The sequence below is a fragment of the Phycomyces blakesleeanus genome, assembly GCF_001638985.1.
Source record: "Phycomyces blakesleeanus NRRL 1555(-) unplaced genomic scaffold PHYBLscaffold_13, whole genome shotgun sequence".
NCBI lineage: Eukaryota > Fungi > Mucoromycota > Mucoromycetes > Mucorales > Phycomycetaceae > Phycomyces > Phycomyces blakesleeanus.
This window is the reverse complement of record NW_017265146.1, coordinates 441,708-462,203: the sequence shown is the minus strand read 5'-3', so window position 1 is coordinate 462,203 and position 20,496 is coordinate 441,708. Positions and strand designations below refer to the sequence as shown.

Below are 20,496 nucleotides of genomic sequence, written 5' to 3'. Positions count from 1 at the left end.
ATATATGAGATCCGCATTGAAGGCCTAAAAATACAAAAGAAGCAGAAAATGTATTAATTTACATTAATTTTGTATTTATCTGGGTCATTTTTACCCGTATTTTTTTTCCCCTTGGTTATTTATAAAATCACCTAATTATGTTCAGATATGAAGTATTTTGAATTTTTTATAGGTTAATATCTTCAATATAAAGAAAATTAAATACTGTGAGGGTATTGTAGAACGATGAAACTATTTTACGGTTTGAGCCTGAGCAGTCTGTCAGTAAAAAGAGGCGAGGGTTTTACCCTAATATCTAAATTTGTTGTAGCGCCTACAGGAAGTAGAATAAGAAGCAGCATCTTTGATCATCTTAATAAAATAAGTAATTCTTTGTTTTGCTGTAAGAGGGTGTTTTGAAATATCCTTGAGCGAGAATAGAGAAATTAAAGCCACGATTTGTCGAGACTTTAGTTGACAACTTTGAGTAAAAAGCTGAGGACTACCCACTTTACCGTCCGTACCAGCACTGTAAACAATATCAACAGAACCACCAAAGACGACCTCTACCAGTTACACTCCAGTGCATATTACACCTCCCCACACACTCTTGATTTCAGGCCATTCTCTAATTTTCTGTTCTTGAGCTGGACTACCCAAATCCATCGCTCTTGAAGTCCTTGATACTTACCCTTTGCCCAATTTTACAGTATTTTGTGCGCATAATATAACCAAAGCAGAGACAAATGGGAAAAAATAAAATAATTAATCAGGAATATACCTACAAGATAGAAATGAGGGTGGAATTGTAGCCCATTACAAAGTTGGCAACCATAAAAAACGTCTCTTACACCTAACAAACACCAGAAATAATACTATTTTTGATAGCCATCTGCTCCTATATTATCTTCTATAGAATATTTAAGCACATTTCCCTCTTAATACTACTTAAATTAAAGGGATCTAACTTACCAGAAGAGATTGTGAACTGTCGGGAACCAAATATAGCTGTTTTATAGTGGTCCTTCTATAATTTCAAGGCCAAGGGGGGAGGGACTAAGTGCCTTGGAATTATCGAAAAACGAAATTAATGAGTGCAGATTATATATTTTCCGATGAAGGTAAAGGGAGTGTTAAAGCATGCTCTGTTAAAAGTACCCCTATAAACAATAAAAAAAGCTGACAACTAAGTATTATCATAACTTGATTGACTGAAATCCTTCTTCGCTAAGGATCCAAGGCCAAAAATTATTGTGAAAGTTTAGCCCTGTTTTTAAACGGAGGGCCGCCAGAGCATTAAAATTATCGAAGGACCATTGTATTTCCGAAATTTAATAAGATTTGAGGCGTTTGGTTAAATCAAAATGTTGACCTCCCTCTAAGATTAATGAAATCTTGTAACAAAAAAAATGAAGGTAAAGTAATGAACATATCAGATTGTATCGGATAGAAAACATGACTTTGAAAGTAACAGCATTCATTAGGGCTACTTTTTATATTGAACTTAGTAAAAGCATTTAAATAGTACTTTATCTCTCTAAAAATAAATGTACCTTCAATTATCAGCTTCTAGAATACCCTTCTCGAGCCCTAAGTCCTATTTATTCATACATATCGTTATCATATTTACTCGCTTTATCTCCCATAGAGTATTATTAAAGGTACTAGCTTTTTCATAAGACTAGTTTCTACTGAGCTTACCTAAATTCGCATCAGAATGAGTAGTCTCTTTTCCATGTATATTCTTGATCAAGACAGTATGAAATATTAGACACTTCACTGCCATAACTAAAGTCTAACATTTGTATTTGAATTTATTTTTAGGCCTAATGTGCAGGATTGTCGCAAAATTAATACCGCAAAAACACGTGATATAACGACTTCTTTTGTATGGATTTTTCGACTTTCTTGGGTGCTTATTTAAAATAGAAAAATCAATACAATGCTAAGACGCTTCAAATTCGATCGATTTAAACTACACATACCCCGTGAAGAAGCTCGTTTTTATCGTTCTACCCCATCACTTGCTACAAAAAATTCTGATAATCACGATCTGACAATTCAACCCAAAATTAACTATGGGTACCTCGATCAAAATGCCAAAGCAGTGAGTGAAAACATGCGACGAAGAAATTACAACAAGGTCAACATGAACGAATTTCAAGAAAACTACGAAGAAAGACGAAAACTCTATTCCGAACTTCTTTTACTCAGAGCTAATCACAACGAGCTATCAAAAGCTATCAAGCTATCTATCAATAGTTCCGGTGATGAAAGGCAAAGGCTTATTTCTCAGAGTAAAAATCTTAAGGCACAGGTGAGATTCCAGGAAGAAAGACTCCAGAAAGTAGAATCTGCTCTTTCTTCTCAAGCTCTTCAAATTCCTAATGATTCCCATCCCGAGGCACCTGTTGGACCAGAATCGCAAGCTAGATTGGTAAAGATTGTGGGCACACCCCGAAAGGATACAGCGGACAAGATTTTGGAAGATCACATATCAATTGCTCGAAGACTGAATATTCTCGATCTTGATCAAGCTGCCTTGGTGAGTGGATCCAGCTTCTACTACCTCCAGGGAATGGGTGCATTCCTAGAGACAGCCTTAATCCAATATGCTATGCACAAGGCAGCTGAACATGGCTTTTTGGGTGTGATTACGCCAGACATTGTGCGTACTTCAGTTGCTTATGGATGTGGATTTCAGCCTCGGAGCGGCGAGAGCTCCCAGATTTACAATGTCTCCACGGCAGGATCTGACGAAAACAGCACACATTTATGTTTAGCTGGTACAGCTGAAATCCCGCTGGCGGGTAAATTTGCAGCCAAAATTATTGATGAATCTGATCTACCTCAACGTTTGGTTGGCTATGGCAGAGCCTTTCGCGTTGAGGCAGGTGGACGAGGCACTGAAACGAAGGGACTTTATCGTGTCCACCAGTTTTCAAAAGTAGAGTTATTTGCTGTTACTACGTCAGATAACAGTGATGCCATGCTAGAAGAGTTCAAACAGTTACAAGAGGACATCTTTACAGAACTTGGATTGTGTTTCCGGTATGCTTTTATTATAATTTGATTACGATATGATCCAGATGGAAATTTTATTTTGGGTATTGATGTCTGGATCTCTCTTTTTTTTTCTACAGAATTTTGGATATGCCAACGGAGGAACTGGGTGCAAGTGCGTATCGTAAATACGATATGGAAGCATGGATGCCAGGACGCAAGAAGTGGGGAGAGGTAAATTTCATTTATTCATTTATAATAAAATACCTAGAAATTTACCCTTTTTATATATTAATTACTTATCTTTCTATCTGTTTTTGTTAGATCTCTTCTACTTCCAATTGTACAGACTATCAATCCAGACGCCTTTCTATCCGATATCGACCTACTCATCACACTGGCCAAAATACTTATTTTTGTCATACAATTAATGGTACAGCCATTGCTGTACCTCGGATTATTATTGCTATCCTGGAAACCTTCCAAAATTCTGATGGTACTGTCAGTGTACCTCAAGTACTCCAAAAATGGTTACCAGGACAACCTAGTGTATTATTTTGATGTGTATTATCTCCATAAACCACTAAATAAACAATTGCTTCATAGAATTCTCCAAGCCATCTTCTTTTGGTGCTTGTGTATTTCCTTTGTGTTTTTCTAATACTTTTGCTGCTGATTCTCTTTTCTTAGCCAATCGTTTTTCTTTTTGCTCCCGTTTTGCTAACTGCTTTCGTTCCCGGGCTGATAATACCCTGGACTTTGTCGAATCAACAGGCTTACTGATTATTTCGGTACTTATGTTTGACTCATCCAAGTTCTCAATCTTATTTTCCTTCACGACCAAATCTTTTGGCAGCGTGACATTCAAGTCGCTCTTGCCCTCTTCATCACATAAGTCTATTTCTTCTATTTCTTTCTCTTCTAAAGATGATCGGCTCTTAAGTTGTGGTATGAGTATTTCATCAACCTTATTTGATGACTGGGCAAGATCTTTGGGCATTTCTTCTGAAAAATCGTCTTTTGGCATATCGTAAAGATGATCGATAACCTTGTCAGGATCACCCTTAAATTTCCGTAACAGACGTCTAATTTGACGCGTCGTAGCATCTGGACAAGCATCCTGAACGACCTTCTCTTTTGAATTGTGAGCTCCATTGGATTCTTCATCCTCTTCATCCTCGTTTTTTACATTTGAATAAACATCAGAAACTATCTATATATTATAGAAAAAGACAACTTTGTATTAGCGCCTATCTTATAATTCAGGGACTTTCTTTACGGAAACTTCCCTCGATTTCGGGTGGTCCTGTGTGTGGGCCAAGGATGTTCCGTATAGAGCTATAGTGCTCCCAGCTATGATAACTATTACGTGTTGATATCAGAAAGCTGTTTATTTTACCATTTCTTCGTTCGAACATATACGTGAGTTCGATATATTTCGTTGGCTACTCACGCAATATGAAGAGTTAGCATTCCGTTATCGGTATCATATTCATCAACGCCGTCTGTACCAGGAATAATGTAGCTACATTAGATAATCTCTGGTCATTTGTTATATTCTAATCATAAACTTGGAATATAGACATTGTAACTATTGACCACTTACATTAATCCTGGTTGATATACTTTAATATTCACATTAAAGAGACGTGCAAAGGCCACAAGCTCCATATTTCCTCCATACGTTCCATTACTTTCCATACAGCGTACATGGTCTTTAAACGACCGATCGTCTTCTACAAAATATTTGAAGTCATCTTCATGATCACACATGTACCGACATACTTCTTGTCGTATTTCTTTGTGTTTTCGGTCTGATCCATAATACTGATCAGAGAGTGCACTAACGATTATGTTAGAGATTCAGTAAATTCACAAGGAATCTTTATTTATCTTGTTTTAAAAAATCTTACCGGAACAAACAGTTGCCATCTCCAGCTATGTCTTTAGTACATAGTTGAAGAGTCCGTAACTGGGCATTCAGATCGCCAAAGCCATCCTCGTATAATCCAGGCTAGATGTAAATTATTGTAAATTTTGTTCACTAATGATTTACGCAGGACAGCAAGGAAGTATGATCAAAGAAGAATGGACATACATTACGAGATCGCTTCAACTTTCTAGATTCATTTTTTTGTGCCTTGTCTTTATAAATTCATTAACTTTTAAACAGTATTTATTTATGCCTTACGTACTTGTTTTTGCAATTTCTTTTTTCTCCTGTTTAGCCTTTCCTTTTGCCATTATTAATTAATTAATATACAGCTAAGGGTATACTTTGATATATATATAGAAACAGATCAGTACAGTGCTTCCACTCTTAATTTACCGATTTTTTTTTTTGGAAAAATCGCGCACTTGTGTGAGGTTATACACTTTTTCCGGAAATTATTGGTGCAAAAATACAAAATTATTTGGTGCAAAAATGGAATGCACCAAATGCACCAAATTTTATCTTTGTTTTTGGACTAAATAATTTTTTATTTTTGCACCAAATTTATTTTTGTTTGTGCACCAAATTTGTTTTTATTTTTGCACCAATAATTTCCGGAAAGAGTGTATTGCCCAGAAAAAGGAAGCTAGTTTGGTCAAATTTTTGAAGCTAATTTGACCAGCTTTCCGAGAATAAATGGGAAACCTTACGGACAGCCTGGTAGGATAGCTTGAACAGCCTGAACGTATACAACGTCACTCATAATTAGTACTTTATGGTTATACGCATTTTTTTTGGGTTGGGGGTCAGACTTTGCAGCAATCTTACGGGAACGACATTTCATGGTGGGGCACGACATTTCTATCTAACCGGACTAATCAATTCTGACTACATGTCCGGGGCCTGGTGTATTTCTCTAATCCTTCAGGGTAAAATGATGTGTCCAGAAAAAACACATTACACACTTTGTGATTCAATCTCGTTGAATGTTTTGCTATTTATTGGCCTTCTTACGCGTAACATGCCTTTCTCTTTCTTTCACCTACTTATATTCCCAGAGTCTGACAGTACCAGCTGGTAGGTAATTCCCCATACACTCGTTCTTTGCAAAGCACAAAAGAAAATCTTTACGAATATTTTTTATCCTGGCTGATATTAATTATTGTGATAAGAATAAATCCTTAGGGACCAGATAGAGTTATGCCATGCTGGCAAAAAGGTCACGATTTGTGGTCCAGTAGAATCAAAATATTCCCCCCCCCCCAGGAAATGTCGTCTCCCTAAAACTAGCGTCCAGGCTTTCTGCCAGGCTGTCTGTAAGGCTCTCCTTTATCAAGGACTCTAACGTGGTAGACTGGGATAATTTCGCAAACCAGATAACACAAAGGGAGATGGAAATGGATGTAAAGAAATTATCCTATGACTTGCACGCGAGGGTAAATAAAGAGGTAGCAGTCGAGGTAAAGAAAGTTTACGATTATACATCAAACCAACGTGAATAAGTAGCACCATTTATTGCAAAATTGGCTTCTTTCACTCAAACTCTGACAATCAGACAACGCATTTATAATTAGGGTCAAACTTGATGAATATAGGAGAAATGCTACTTACATTATTGAAGTTCCTTGTCAAGAGTAGGCTTTTATCTTATTTATTCGAGTCCTACATACTAAGCAATTTTATTCATTTTACTGTATTACGGAGTGATTGATTTGGTGAAGAACAGTGCTTGTGCAACTGTGTCTATTCTGGAAGATGAACTCGGGAAGTTGATTTCATACATGAAGGATCACTTGGAAATAGAGTACCAGAAGAGTAAAGCTGTGAAGAAATATGCAAACCAGCTACTGAAAAGCATCTCTGTTGAAAAAATTGAAAAAAAAAAATGATGAAGGCAGAGAAGAGCAGAATTTGCGGATCAACAGTCGTAAGCTCAGACCAGCCAGTTGACAAAAAGAATATGAAAACTGTGGTGAAGATAGTCAGCTTGTTTGTCCAGGTCACCAATAATGAAGAGAGACATAGATGGCTGAAAGATGAGATAACAGAAGCAGAGTACACAGCAAGATTTATAATTCCACTTATCAACCTCAAACTGAAACCATGAAGTACCAAGATGACCTTCAAACTTGGCGACCAAAAGCTACTCCTTGTGAAGGATTACGAAAATAGTGCTTTGACTGAAGATGGTACTCGCTTGCCTGGCTAAAATATGGACGGTATTATCAAGAATATAAATCTTGATGTTCTCTTTCCTCTCTTTGAGGTTTCTGGCTCCCCCAATTGTCCTACTAATAGTTACAGTTATTACAAAGGAGACACCAACCAAAGCTCTCGCCACCCCAACCGTGTTCCTCGTCAGGATCGTATTATGCTTCCTGGCCCTTTTGCGATCACCCCCCTCATTGGCTCATCTTCTGCTTCCATCTACAATCCAACCAACAAAGATTCCCTTCCTTCTTTGTCGGTTAAACCGCCACGCAACACTGATGTAGTCGACCCTGCCGAAGAGAAAACACTGTTCGACAAAACCGCAAATGTCGCAGATCTGGAAGATTATACCATGTTCGACGCCCCTCCAGAGAAGGCGAATGCTGAACAAGTGCGATTCCATCTGGAGTCCGAGTAGGACGCTGTCCGCTCCGCACAACAGGCCGCCGATAAACATGCTCTTCTGGAGGTTATCCAGGCTGCCGAAACTGAAAAAGCACGCCGACTCGACCGGTATACCACAAATCGCAAGACCCCACACACAACTCGATTTAACTGTTAAGCCTTCGGCTCAGAGGCCAAGCCTACCCAATAATTACCATTGGTACTATGAACTGCAGAGGTTTTGCCAAAGTGGGACGACCCGAAACACGTTAATTATTTATACGCCGCTTTCACTCGAAGGGAATTGACCTACTCGCCCTTCAGGAAACTCATACCCACTATATTGCTCTTCAAGTCTCATTAACTATGCAACTTTAATCTTCTTTTTCTCTTTGGTCTCATCATTTTGGACTTGTACGCCTTTCAAAAGATATTATGGTTACCGATCCACTGTTCAGTTTATGCGGCCGCAGCATCACTGCTATGGTGTCTCACTCACAGTCTATACTCACCCCTTTCCGTGTTTATGTTATTTATGCTCCTGCTACTTATCGCAAATAACATTCTTTTCTCATCTCTTTTCTTCCAAATTCTCTTTGCTACCAGCGTCACCCACTAATATGATTCTATTGGGCAACCTCAATCACTGAATCACTACTTCCACACCTCATAAAACTCCACCTCACCCATGGCTTCAATTTTTCACTGACCATCTGGTGGACTGTGTCACTTCTACCGGCGAGGTACCTCAACCTACCTTTCACCGCGATACATCATGCTTCACAATTGACTACATATTCGCTTCCTCCCACTCGGTTGTATATATACACCCGTAGTCGTCTGACCATTTTATGATCACATTCGCATTCTCCTTTATTTCTTCTCGAATCAGTGGTAAAGGCATTTGGCGAGCCAACCCTCGCCTTGGTCAGCTCACTTCCTTTCAGGACGAGCTTTCTGTCTTTTTTTACACCCTCGCCCCCACTCTCCCAGCCTCCCATTCCCCACAGACAAATTGGGATTTGGCCAAATTCTAAGTGACTTGATTCATTAAATGTTTCTCTCGTCGAACCTCACCTTCTCTATCCACTCAAGAACAACAACCTCAATGTCGGCGTGACAAGTTGATTCTTCGGTTTCGACATCAACCCGCCTAGAATTCTCACCTCTCATTATTGAATGCAAGCTCCAACAAGTTCAACTGGAACGTGTGGAAATTGTTGCTCTCCGGGCTGTTCGATAATGGCGTGAACAGGGTGAAACCTCTGCCAATCTCCTTATGCGCACCGTTGCTGCATGCCAGTCCAAAAATCTCATTACGCACCTATGCCATCCTGCTACTTACTGTCTTTGCACCGAGCCTGACAGCATGACAGAGGCTGCTGCCTGTTTCTATGAAAACCTGTAGTTTCCTGAGCCCATCACTTCTGCTGCTGGCGACGATCTTCTCCAGAATCTTCCTGACAATCTTGCCCTCACTGGTCTCACCCAACAATGTCTCACTCCCAAGTTTTCTCTAGATATCATTTGCCAAGGTGCTGCTAAATCTTCCAATTCTAGTAGCCTTGGCCCTGATGGATTGCCATATGAAATTATTCAAGTCATACTTGACCACCCTGAATTCTCCACTCTTGTCTCGCGTGTGTACAATGAAGCTTTGTCGGATGGTGTCTTATCCCAAAAAAGGGGTAACCTTACATCTCTTCGAAATTGACGGCCCATTAGACTTATTAACATTGATGCTAAGGTCTTCACTCGTTTTCTTAACTATTGTTTGATCCCTGCCGCTACTGCTCTTGTCACCCCCTACCAAAGTGGCTTTGTTCAAGGACGATTTATTGCTGATAATTGAATGCTCGCCCGGATGGTCATGGCTCAGGCTCTCCGGGAAAGCTCGACTGGTCTGGGTCTTTTTCTTAATCAGGAGAAGGCGTATGACTGAGTCCACCCAGACTACTTGCGCCGAGCTCTCAATTGCTTTCGCTTTCCTCCGTCTACAATAACTTGTATCACAAAATTGCTTTTCTCTACACATATTCAGGTCAACGTTAACGTTAATGGTTTCCTCTCTCGCCCTCTCACATAATTGCGTGGTCTCCTCCAAGTCGACCCTCTCTCTCCCATCTTGTTCAATTTGGCTTTTGAACATTTATTGCGACGAGTTATAGGTGACCCATCCTTCCTCGGTTTTCTGTCTTCTGTCCTTGATACTGTGGCTATTCTGCATCCTATTAAACTTCTAGCTTATGCCGACAATCTTCCGGTATTTCTCCCTGATCCTGCTCACCTTGCCCGACTCCACACGCATCTCACCGCCTATTCCGCTGCGTTCAATGCGCGTATCAACCTCCACAAAACACAAGCTTTCTCGCTCTCTGGCAGTCCTCTTCCTGACTGCTCCTCCACTCTCCGTGGTCATAACATTACCAGTTGGCATGACCGCACCTCGTCCCTACCTCTCCGTTATCTCAGCTTTCCGATGATTTACTCTAAGGCTCAGCGGAACTCGTTCTGCTCCTCTCTTCTCCAAAGAATTGAAGACAGGTCCAACTTCCACTCCTCCCGCTCTCTATCCTTTTGGGGTAAAGCCACAGTTTTAACATCTCTCATACTCTCTCAGCTTTGGAATGGTTTGCGTAGGTCTCTCTGCCTATGTGCTTCTATCAGAAGACCTGGTTCATCATGGGTGGCTTTCTTCAATGCGGTACCTTCCCTTTGGTTTTTTCAGATACTTTTTGCCTCCCCGTCTGTAAGGTTGACTTGGTATCATCGATCCTGAGACACAACAGGACACTCTACCACTTCGCTGTCTTCAACATCTTGTCCGGTCTCCTCAGTCTCCACCTGGTTTTGTTCCGTGCTGGATGTCCGGCTTGCCTCAAGTCTCAATTCCTTCTATTTCTCCCCGCTTCTCCCTTGTATTTCCAAGTATGAAACCTTCTGGATGGCAGGATCTTGTCTCTCCTCTGAACTTAATCGTCGCTGCCATCAACCTTCTTCGCGACTTTTATAATGGGGTAGTCAACTTGACTACTCGTCTTGATTTGCCCCTCTCAGCTAATAATATTATCCAAGGTTCCTACTGTAAAAGAAATGTAGTGCTTAATTAAAATTACACTATAAAACACACTGTAAACCCCGGAAAACTTGCAAAAATCTTACTAACATTATCTTTTTTTTCTATAGTGTATAATCCTTATATTTTCAGCCATTTTTTAAGAGGAATAGGATCAAGCATATTAATTTCCTTGATATTACAGTGTTTCTACTTGAGATTGAGACGATGTTGATTTTTTTTGGACAAACGAAAAAAGAGAATTAAAACACAAAAGAATAAAATTTGGGATAGAAAGAGAATTTAGTTGACACAAGGTAAAAAAGAGATTCTGTTAAAAGGTATTCACAGAGTGGTTAATTGATTATAAAAGCACAGTCAATTAAGCTTGACTTTTTTTCGGCAATCATACAAAAAATACAATTACTTATTGTTTGTCTCCCATTTCATTTATAATAATTTAAGCTATTACAGAAACTCTCGCCGACGTTTCTAAAATGCCTTTAATTGTCTTTGGGGATAGGCTTACAAACAAAGCAAGTGTCAGATTTCACAGTTTATGGCATAGGGTATCCGAGAAAATTTACAAGCATCTTCTTGTAAAGCAAAAGATCGGATAATTGTTCCTTTTGGATATCAATGAGCTTAACACCTCAAAGGTACATGCACTTTTTCTTTGAAGTTTTATTCTTTATATTTAATATTGCTTGTGTAGGTTTACAACTCCTGTAAGACCAAAGACCGAAGATATTTCCGAAATGCCAACGACAGACCTATTCACCCAATATTAGTTTGCAACAACTGTAATATTTTTTGGAATAGGGATGTCATGGCGGCAAAAAATATGTTCTATATTGTGCAGGAAATTTGGAATGGTAATTCTCTTTTTTGTTTGTCCAAAAAGAGAGCAAACTGTCCAAACATTAATTTTCATTTGTCCAACCCCCCCCCCCCCCCCCCCCCCCAACATCGTCTCAATCTCAAGTAGAAACACTGTATCTAACTTCAATAAATAAAATAAAATAAAATAACATGTTATTCAAAGCTTATGACATTTCTAGTTCACACATATCTTCGAATTGAATGAGAGTTTCATCTATCAGACTAGGTTGATTAAGCCAAATGGACAAAAGTGTAAGACTTTCCTCGCGGTGCTTAATATGCCTAAATCCCTTTATACTAGCAAGAGATTGTTTCGTAACCAACTCAGACTCGTACATTGATACAATCGTCTTGGCTTGTTGCACTAAACACTAGATCAGACATTGCACTTGTTATGCTTGGTGAAAGTATCTTACCAAATATATTTAGAGAGCATGTCTTGTATAATGGAATATATAGAAGATTTTTACCACCTATACTAAGAGTTCTATTGGATATAGCTTCCATTTCTTGTACATGTTGTTGCATTTTTCGTTGCTGGGTTGCCTAGTAGACGTAAACCGATAGTCAAATTATCTGTAAAATAAATAAATAAAAATCTCAAAGCAAAGTACACGAACCATTTTTTGTACAATATTCTCTAGTTTTTGAGAATGACCATCGATTACGACAGTCATTTTGCCATCATACTTTTGCACCACATTAGGAAAAGCTTTAATAAGTACCGGATGCCAATACGCAGAATCGTCTACATATCTATAATAACATCAGCTATCCATTCCACATTTATTCATTTCTAGTCATTTTTTTCTTACCTTGATTGAATGACAGCATTCACCAGTTTATTTGCTACCGGAAACCCTTCGGAATTCAACTCCTTCCAATATCTTCTCGCTCGCTTAAAGTCGTCCAGAACAGTTTCGAGACGTCTTTGGGTTGTTCCGATGATGTGAGCCATACTAAGAGTGGCTTGAAAGGAATCGAGCCGCTCTTGAAACTGAGTTTCTATCTTTAGAAAATAGGGGATACTCTTTAGCTGATTCCAATGACAAACGGTAAGTAAAAGTATGAGCTCTAATCTTTCTATTTCTCATCACAATTGTTTTTTTATATAGAGGTGTGATTATATAGCAATTTCTTGAGAGATTTACATAAATGACAAGGAGGTGTCTACGTGTTAGAGCTTTAACCATCTCATGGGATTATTCTTTCTTTCTTTCTTTTTTTCTTCATCTTTAATGATTCTAATAGGTATTAGATAAAAAGCTTCGTGTCTTGACAAAAGGTTGGTATCTTTCTATCTATTTATTTTATGCTGCTTCAACAATCCGGGAACCATTCTTATACATTTGAATAGCACTGGAAGAGTCTACAAATAACAAAGACACTTCATCGATTTTATTGGAACGAGCAAGTGTGTACGAAGCACTTGGTCAGTCAGAATTGGCGCGTAAAGATGTACAGCTTGCAACCGAGAAAGATACTACCAACACAAAGGCAAAAGAAATTGCAGACCGCCTTTCCAAAAAATCTCTAGCTACAGCCCCTACACCAAAAGACTCGCGAGTCGATCGTTTTCGTTCCTTCCTTGAGCGGATTTCTGATTCCACCAAGACTACAGAAATTAAACAATTCTGTAGTTCTCCTGAGTTTGTCAGTGTCCTGACTGCATGCGGAGAAGAAGATACCCCGACAGAAGTGCGTGCCGCGGCCTACATGTTCCTTACAAAGTTGTTGAACCCTGGCCCTAATGCCACGCAATATCCTATGTCATTTATTATTGAGCAATGTGCCAAGTGTTTCTCTCATTGTATGGATACTGGAAAGAATGTGGACAAACTTCTCGCCTTTCGTACACTTAATGCATTATTCCAGACCAACATTACAGTAGGCGCAGCTATTCTTGCTCAGGAAGGTGTTGTGGAGGAGATCATGGATGTTATTGAATTTGAAGTATTGGATGTACAAATTGCCATTGCCAATGTGTTGGCGATTGCTTCTTCAGATAGCAGCTGTCAAAAAGTGATTGTTAAATATGGTAGCGGATGGCTAGCAAAGACCGCAAGCCGTTCTTCAACAGATGAGCGTCTCAAAGCTATAATTGGCACCACTTTGACCAAATTACAAGCCCAGGGAGCAAGCGCGACAGCACAAAAAGTCCCAGGCAATACAGAAACTAAGGACGAATCACTGGAGGATGCAATGCGGCATATGAACCTCAAGAACGCGGACTTGACAGAATCTATGAAAAATGTTCTAAAGAATCAGGCACAGGATGGCTCGGTTGTGTTGAATGCTGTTGAAGGGTTAGCATATTCTTCTTTGGAGTCTAATGTCAAGGACTCTTTGGTCAAAGATGGAAAGTTTATGAAGAGCCTCGTTGCAGTGGCCATAAACGCAGCAAATACCAATAGCAACCCACTTCTTTTTGGAATTGGTACTATATTGGCCAATATCACCATGTATAGACCTGTCCTTGATGAGCAACAACAACAGATGAAGAAGCTCAGAGACCTTGCGAATGCTAAAAGCAGTGACAAGGCCGTTCCTTCTGACGATCCTCTTGAAACTGACAATGCTGTCGAAACTCGTATAAAGCTTGCAGTCGATCATAGCTCTGCATTGGCTTTGATGGTGATGGCCAAAAGCACTAGCTCTAACATCCGGATGGTTGCTGCTCAGACATACCATAACCTCGTTACCCCTCAGGCTACACGCGGAAAACTATTACAACAAGGAATTGTCAAATCTCTTTTACCGTTGGCCGGTTCGCAAAAGGATCCTCAATGTGCCATTGTAGCTTCGCAGGCACTCGCAAAACTTGCCATTACAACTGATCCTCGCCTAGCATTTGGGCCTGAACATTCCCTAGATCTTGTACGACCATTCTTGAGCTTGTGCAAAGATGACAGTAATCAGCTACGACAGTTCGAGGGCTTGATGGCTCTAACCAATCTTGCGTCTGTGGATGATAATGTCCGTCAGGCTATTTTTCAAGAACAAGGATTGGTTATATTTGAAAATCTTCAATTGTCCAACAATACTATGGTTCAACGCGCTGCTACCGAGATGTTATGCAACATGACATTCTGTGATCCTGTATTTGATCTCTATAGCGACTCTAACAAACCAGGAACACAAAACAAGATCCGTCTGTTGATGATTTTATCTGATCATGATGACGAAGCCACGAGGCGCGCTGCTTCAGGTACATTGGCTATATTAGCAAACGCCAAGGGGACCTGTGAGATGATGGCACGTATTGATAAGGGATATGAACGTATTTCACGGCTAATGAACGAAGATGAAATTGTGGATGTTCAACACCGAGGCATTGAGATTGTGCGTTGTATGATTATGCATCTTGAAAAAGATGCAGTTGTTCCATTGGTGGCCGAAGAAGTGGATAAAAAATTAGTGTGTATTGTCAAGACATGTCAAACAAATGTAGTCCGTAGTGCGGCTATGGATGTTTTGAAGCTAATGGTTGCCCATGGTGCTAAGCTCAAACCATAAAGGAAAAAGAGAGAACTACTTATAAGAATATTGCGTAGAATTGTGTATATCTATGCATTTCCCTTACTAAGAAAGAAACAGGAAAAAAATAGCTTATAAAAGTGACATCGAAATAAAACAATTTTTTAAAACCCCATCCCCATATGTATTCTATAATTTTAAGACCTTATTAACCTAGTTGATATGTATTCGGTCATGAATAGCAGTAATAAGATCTATGGAAGTTATACTTTCATATATTTTTATACCTTTAATACTGGTACAAAGTCAGGGAGTTTTTATCACTTGCTTTTCAAAATTGCACGTTTCTTTAACTCTGGCATTATTTTTAACTAGAACTACGGAGGGAAAATGAGTGTTTAGGGGTGTATGTTTTAATGTGCTCTTGTGTGTGCTTAGATAGTGTATTTTACTTTTTTTTATTTAGTATTTTCACTGATTATTCGGGTACAATATTATTTCTTGTTATTAAAGCGTATTTAATTAAGGGCAAATATATTTAACCTTCTTCTATTCAGCTTTATAATCTGATTTTCCTCATTCTGGTTGACATGATCGAGCGTATTTATTTTGAGGATAATATCCATCACACGAACAGCTTAGAGTTACTTCAGTATAGCCTATACATTATCTAAAGGATTATAACCTAACATTTATAGCATACATAGCTAACTTATTTTTTTAAAAATTTATAAACGAATACAATACCAGAAACAACGGAAATTGGTATTTGGGATTTCATGCTAAGTTAGCACGTGATCTGCTGAATATGGAAATTCTAACAAAAATGAAAAATGAAAGATTAAGACGCAAGCAAAGAAAAAGGTTGATCGATTGTTTGCTTTTTTAAAAAAAAAACGATCCATTTAATCCATAATGTCAGGTTTACAGCAGCCGAACCGTTTGACGAAGGAGGAGTATAGAAAACAAAAGGATCTCGATGCTGCTCGTAAAGCCGGTACTGCACCTGCCGAAGTCGATGATGAGGGAAATGAGATCAATCCCCACACGCCTCAATTCATGTTAAAAGCACCTTGGTACGTCGACAATGGACAGGTCTCTCTTAAGCATCAAAGAGCTCCAGAAAAACGACCCGGTACCAAGTTTGGAGCCGAAGATAACTTTTGGTATGCTCGCGGCCAACGAGCGGTAAGCAGTTGCATTAGAAGTATAGTCTGGTTGAATCGAGTCTATATAAGAAAACAAATTTTTTTTGAGTCTATATACTCATTGAATCGGATGAATCAAACTTGTGATGTACTACTTTAGGGTCCAGCAGCAACAAAATACCGTAAGGGAGCATGTGAAAATTGTGGTGCAGCATCTCATAAGACACGCGATTGTGTGGAGAGACCACGTAAAAAGGGTGCTAAATGGACTGGAAAAAATATCAAAGCAGACGAGATTGTACAAGAAGTAGATCTTGATTGGGATGAGAAACGAGACCGATGGAATGGCTATGATCCCAAAGAGCATGACAAAGTTATTGAAGAATATAATAAGATTGAAGAGGCTCGACGTGCGGCCAAGGCCACAGAGCTTGATAAGGAAGGACCTACTACAACTTCGGAAGCCAAGAAGATTGCAGGAATGTCGGATGATGAGGAAGAGGATGATGATGACAAGTATGCAGATCAGGCAGATATGCCCGGTCAATATGTCAACCAAAAGACTCGAATGACCAACCGTAATCTCAGGTAAGTGAATTACTATTTATCTTTTAAGGTTGAATCTAACAAAAAAAGGGACGTTTACATTTACATAGAATTCGTGAAGATACAGCTAAATATCTGTTAAATCTGGATACAGATTCAGCTTATTATGATCCCAAAACACGTTCTATGCGTGATAATCCATTGAGAGAAGAACAGGGTGCGGACGATGTACCATTTGCTGGTGATAACTTTGTACGCTACACTGGTGATGCTCCAGCAATGGCCAAAATTCAGCTATTCGCCTGGCAAGCTGCTGATCGTGGCAGTGACGTTCATCTTCAGGCCAATCCTACACAGGTGGCCATCTTGCACCAGGAATATGAGTCCAAAAAGGATGAAGTGCGAGGATCTACTCAAAAGAGCATTTTGGAGAAATATGGTGGAGCAGAACATTTGGAATCTGTTCCCAAGGAATTGCTTCTTGCACAAAATGAAAACTATGTGGAATACTCACGTACTGGTCGAGTCATCCGTGGTCTTGAGAAGGCCAAGACAAAGTCGAAATATGAAGAAGATGGTATGGCAATAATTACAAGCTTGGATAATATCCAGCAACTGACAGACTTGTGTTTCTTAATTTGTAGTATTTATCAATAACCACAACTCTGTATGGGGATCTTACTGGGCCGATGGAAAATGGGGTTACAAATGCTGTCGATCATATGTTCGTAACTCATATTGTACTGGCCAGGCTGGTATTGATGCTCAAAAAGCTTCTCAAATGGCCTCTCATGGTGCTCTTTAGACCAACCAAATTTCTCATTATTCAACTTTCTTTCGTCTTTATTCATTTTATTTTCTCGTAAATAATATCCACTTTGTTTTCGTAAGCTTTCAAATTATTTTTGTCTTGAAAATGAGTGCATTTTGGATTGATTGCCCCCTTTATAATTTTTTATTTTATATTTTATTTTATTTTTTGGTCTTTTTTTTTATTTTTTTGTTCAGGCTCAGAGATCTTTTGCCCAACCCTCATGATGACCTCACCCTTTCTCGGAGATTTATTAAACCGGCTTGAATGTCTTGTCTAAAATAACGACAGGTCCTTTTTATTATTTTAGGGCAAGCTTCAAAGATATTAGACTATAATGTTCTTATTCAGTATCTCCTTCTCTCTCTCTCTTTTTTTCTTTTTTTTTCTTTTTCATTGTTAGTAAACGTGCACCAAATAAGGTCTCCTACAGAATAAAAAATATTCATGTATTCTTGTATGATATAAAGAGATCCAACTAAGTAAATAAAAATGGATAGAAAAAGAGGGAAGGAGAGAAGGAAAGAATCAGCAGTAAATTTTGGGGGTTTTTTTTGGTTAGATTTTTAAGCTTTTTTAAAGTTATGCAAGAAAGTCAGCAGGGTTGAACGCATCTCTTCCTCCTTCTCTTTATATTCCTCTCAATCACCCATCATGTATTATCACCCAAGCAATATAGCTGAACCACTGGATACTTATGATATCCGCAACCAAGCTGAAGTGGGAGATACCATCGATTGGAATACATACACATTAGATGGTTCACAAGTTCCGTTTGAAAATACCTTTTGGCCCCAAGCCTCGATGTTTCCTCATGATAATATGGGCTTCCAACGTAGAAGAAGCTCTTCTGTAGGTGCAGCTCCATTTCAGCACGCAGAGTTTCTATCGCAATATCAACAAAAGATCGAATGCATCACTGAGGAAGAGTACCTTCCAGTTCCCCATGTCACCGACCCCTCGCTTTCTGGGTCTCCGTTTTCAAGTGCCTCTTCAGACACACACATGACCTCTCCCCCACAACAACACCAGACATTATTTCCAGAGATTGTCCAGCCTAATACAGACACACCCATCAACCGTCGTCCAGCTGTAGGGAAACGGCGCAGATCATCATCTGTGCCGTCTTGCTTCCAACGTCGACCGCCAGCACGAATGGAACCCCTGGTGTTTGCGCAGATGCAAGTGACTGATCCACGTCCGCCTGCACCACCTGTCTTGCACCACCAACCACCGGTACCCATCGAAAGGGTGCAACGTATGCCGCCCAAGCCCTCGACAACTGATCCAGAAGAGGAGCAGCGCAAGAAGGATCATGAGCTTCTCAACACTGACTTTGATGACATTACTGTGGCAGCTCTCAAAGAACTTCTTCGACAAAGAAAGCTGCCTTCCAACGGAAAAAAGGCCGATCTAATTGATCGTCTAAGACAAGAACGTACTCGCGTACTTATATCCAAACTTATGTCACCTTCTCCTCTAGTTCCCAAGCAAGCCAATTCAGATAATCATTGTACTTATAATAGCAGCTATCATACTCCTTGGAATCAAGAAATGTTAAATACGTTTCTTGAGAAGCTTTAAAAGAAAAAAGAAAAATTGTATACTTTCTTTATAAATATATATATATAAATATAAATACAACACACACAACAACCCTTTAATACAACCAAACTCACTTTCAAATCTTTCGTAAATTTCGTCAATAAAGTCATCTTTCTCTTCATTTCACTTTACTTTACTTCTTTACGTTTCAAAATTAAATAAATAAATAAAAAGACTGATACACATGCACACAAATGTTAATGCGAATATTATTATCGTTATGATTGCTGCTGGTTTTTATCTATAATCTCTTGAATCTCAATCATCAGTCGACTATCCTGTGCAAGGGGCACGAGTGGCTTGTGGAATGTCTTTTCAAAGCTTTTAATAAGCTTTGGCAACGCATTTTCGACATTGGTGATACATCCCCGCTCCCGACTAATGGAGGTCACTCGTTTGTCGGCTAATCCACATGGCACAATATGGCCAAACCACGTTAAATCCACATCACAGTTTAGTGCCAAGCCATGACTGCTCACGTATCTTTGCAAATGAACACCTTTTGAGAACCTAGAGTTTAATAAAGAGTCGATTTGCAAATAAATATTTTACAATGTTACTTGTCTCACCTAGAGCAGCAATCTTGTCCTCCTGTCCTACCCACACGCCTGTGTTCTCGGTCGTGTTGGCCTGGATGCCATACTCGGCGCATGCAGCAATAACAGTCTTCTCCAATCGTGACACGAAGCATCTTACATTGAGCTATAGGCATTATTATTCACCTATTCAACCACCTTTTGTATACTCTGGCAATAATAATAATAATAATATTTTTTTTAAAAAAAAAGGGAAACACTTGCATTATAATCTCTAATATCGATAATAGGGTAAGCAATCAATTGACCTGGGCCATGGAATGTAATCTGCCCTCCTCGCATTGTCTAGCAGCCCGGAAATAAAATAAAAAAAAATAGTTAATGAGAATCTTGAAACCTGATCAGATATAGTGATATACCTCGAAATATTCTGCCCCCAAATCACGTAATCTCTTTTCTTCATCTTCTACAGTCTTGTTACGGATCCTTCGACCGGATGTATATGTAGGTTTGTGCTGAAGAAAACATATGATGTCTTTGGGATCATCAGTAGACTGACCGCGGTTTACGGCATGACGACGCTTGACAAGATGCTGTTGAATGTCTAGGCCAGCCTTGTAGGGAATTAGCCCAGAAAGCGACAAATATCCAATAGGAAGCGAGTCTTTTGGTAATATAGAGCAGGATTCAGTTGTAAATGAGCGAGCCAAACGCAACATTGTGTTTTGGATTCCAGAATTGATTAACATTATCTAATATGCAAAACCAGCAAATATTATCATAAATTTAACTAATTCAGTTTTTCACAAAAAGTTACTTTGTACAAATATATAGCTGATTGTAAAAAAGTTGTCTTATTATTCTTATGAGCATTATTTTCATATTACAGTGTTTCTACTTGAGGTTGAGACGATGTCAGTCTTTCT

General features: G+C 39.2%; 8 protein-coding genes across 8 annotated transcripts; 5 read left to right on the top strand and 3 right to left on the bottom strand.

Moving 5' to 3' along the window:
* Positions 1-1,937: 1,937 nt before the first annotated feature.
* Positions 1,938-3,622, top strand: PHYBLDRAFT_125495 (hypothetical protein). The gene is made up of 3 exons (XM_018429045.1): positions 1,938-3,030; positions 3,123-3,216; positions 3,307-3,622. The coding sequence occupies exons 1-3, from the start codon at positions 2,099-2,101 to the stop codon at positions 3,541-3,543; spliced, it is 1,263 nt and encodes a 420-aa protein (XP_018290419.1). The 5' UTR covers positions 1,938-2,098; the 3' UTR covers positions 3,544-3,622.
* A 499-nt stretch (positions 3,623-4,121) lies between these two features.
* On the bottom strand, positions 4,122-5,252 carry PHYBLDRAFT_159138 (hypothetical protein). Its single transcript, XM_018433921.1, has 7 exons — positions 5,178-5,252; positions 5,081-5,127; positions 4,896-4,996; positions 4,589-4,825; positions 4,436-4,523; positions 4,272-4,344; positions 4,122-4,195 (listed from the first exon to the last, which is right to left on the bottom strand). Exons 1-5 carry the CDS (start codon positions 5,224-5,226, stop codon positions 4,508-4,510), a joined length of 450 nt encoding a protein of 149 aa, XP_018290418.1. The 5' UTR covers positions 5,227-5,252; the 3' UTR covers positions 4,122-4,195; positions 4,272-4,344; positions 4,436-4,507.
* Positions 5,253-7,127: 1,875 nt separating this feature from the next.
* PHYBLDRAFT_65579 (hypothetical protein) lies at positions 7,128-10,800 on the top strand (the record flags this gene model as incomplete). The annotated part of the gene is made up of 6 exons (XM_018441486.1): positions 7,128-7,540; positions 8,697-8,766; positions 8,919-9,198; positions 9,679-10,259; positions 10,300-10,594; positions 10,697-10,800. The coding sequence occupies 6 exons, from the start codon at positions 7,128-7,130 to the stop codon at positions 10,798-10,800; spliced, it is 1,743 nt and encodes a 580-aa protein (XP_018290417.1).
* Positions 10,801-11,262: 462 nt separating this feature from the next.
* Positions 11,263-12,405, bottom strand: PHYBLDRAFT_146567 (hypothetical protein; the record flags this gene model as incomplete). Its single annotated transcript, XM_018431674.1, has 5 exons — positions 11,263-11,338; positions 11,619-11,811; positions 11,918-11,993; positions 12,068-12,203; positions 12,263-12,405. 5 exons carry the CDS (start codon positions 12,403-12,405, stop codon positions 11,263-11,265), a joined length of 624 nt encoding a protein of 207 aa, XP_018290416.1.
* Positions 12,406-12,492: 87 nt separating this feature from the next.
* On the top strand, positions 12,493-15,099 carry PHYBLDRAFT_181815 (hypothetical protein; the record flags this gene model as incomplete). Its single annotated transcript, XM_018438524.1, has 2 exons — positions 12,493-12,502; positions 12,805-15,099. The coding sequence occupies 2 exons, from the start codon at positions 12,493-12,495 to the stop codon at positions 14,961-14,963; spliced, it is 2,169 nt and encodes a 722-aa protein (XP_018290415.1). The 3' UTR covers positions 14,964-15,099.
* A 712-nt stretch (positions 15,100-15,811) lies between these two features.
* On the top strand, positions 15,812-17,514 carry PHYBLDRAFT_134264 (hypothetical protein). The gene is made up of 4 exons (XM_018429637.1): positions 15,812-16,112; positions 16,233-16,660; positions 16,729-17,195; positions 17,263-17,514. Exons 1-4 carry the CDS (start codon positions 15,840-15,842, stop codon positions 17,421-17,423), a joined length of 1,329 nt encoding a protein of 442 aa, XP_018290414.1. The 5' UTR covers positions 15,812-15,839; the 3' UTR covers positions 17,424-17,514.
* Positions 17,515-18,064: 550 nt separating this feature from the next.
* On the top strand, positions 18,065-19,219 carry PHYBLDRAFT_187370 (hypothetical protein). Its single transcript, XM_018439373.1, has one exon. It carries the CDS (start codon positions 18,084-18,086, stop codon positions 19,011-19,013), a length of 930 nt encoding a protein of 309 aa, XP_018290413.1. The 5' UTR covers positions 18,065-18,083; the 3' UTR covers positions 19,014-19,219.
* A 12-nt stretch (positions 19,220-19,231) lies between these two features.
* PHYBLDRAFT_31259 (hypothetical protein) lies at positions 19,232-20,471 on the bottom strand. The gene is made up of 5 exons (XM_018439975.1): positions 20,395-20,471; positions 19,990-20,322; positions 19,835-19,915; positions 19,604-19,736; positions 19,232-19,533 (listed from the first exon to the last, which is right to left on the bottom strand). Exons 2-5 carry the CDS (start codon positions 20,317-20,319, stop codon positions 19,253-19,255), a joined length of 825 nt encoding a protein of 274 aa, XP_018290412.1. The 5' UTR covers positions 20,320-20,322; positions 20,395-20,471; the 3' UTR covers positions 19,232-19,252.
* Positions 20,472-20,496: the final 25 nt, after the last annotated feature.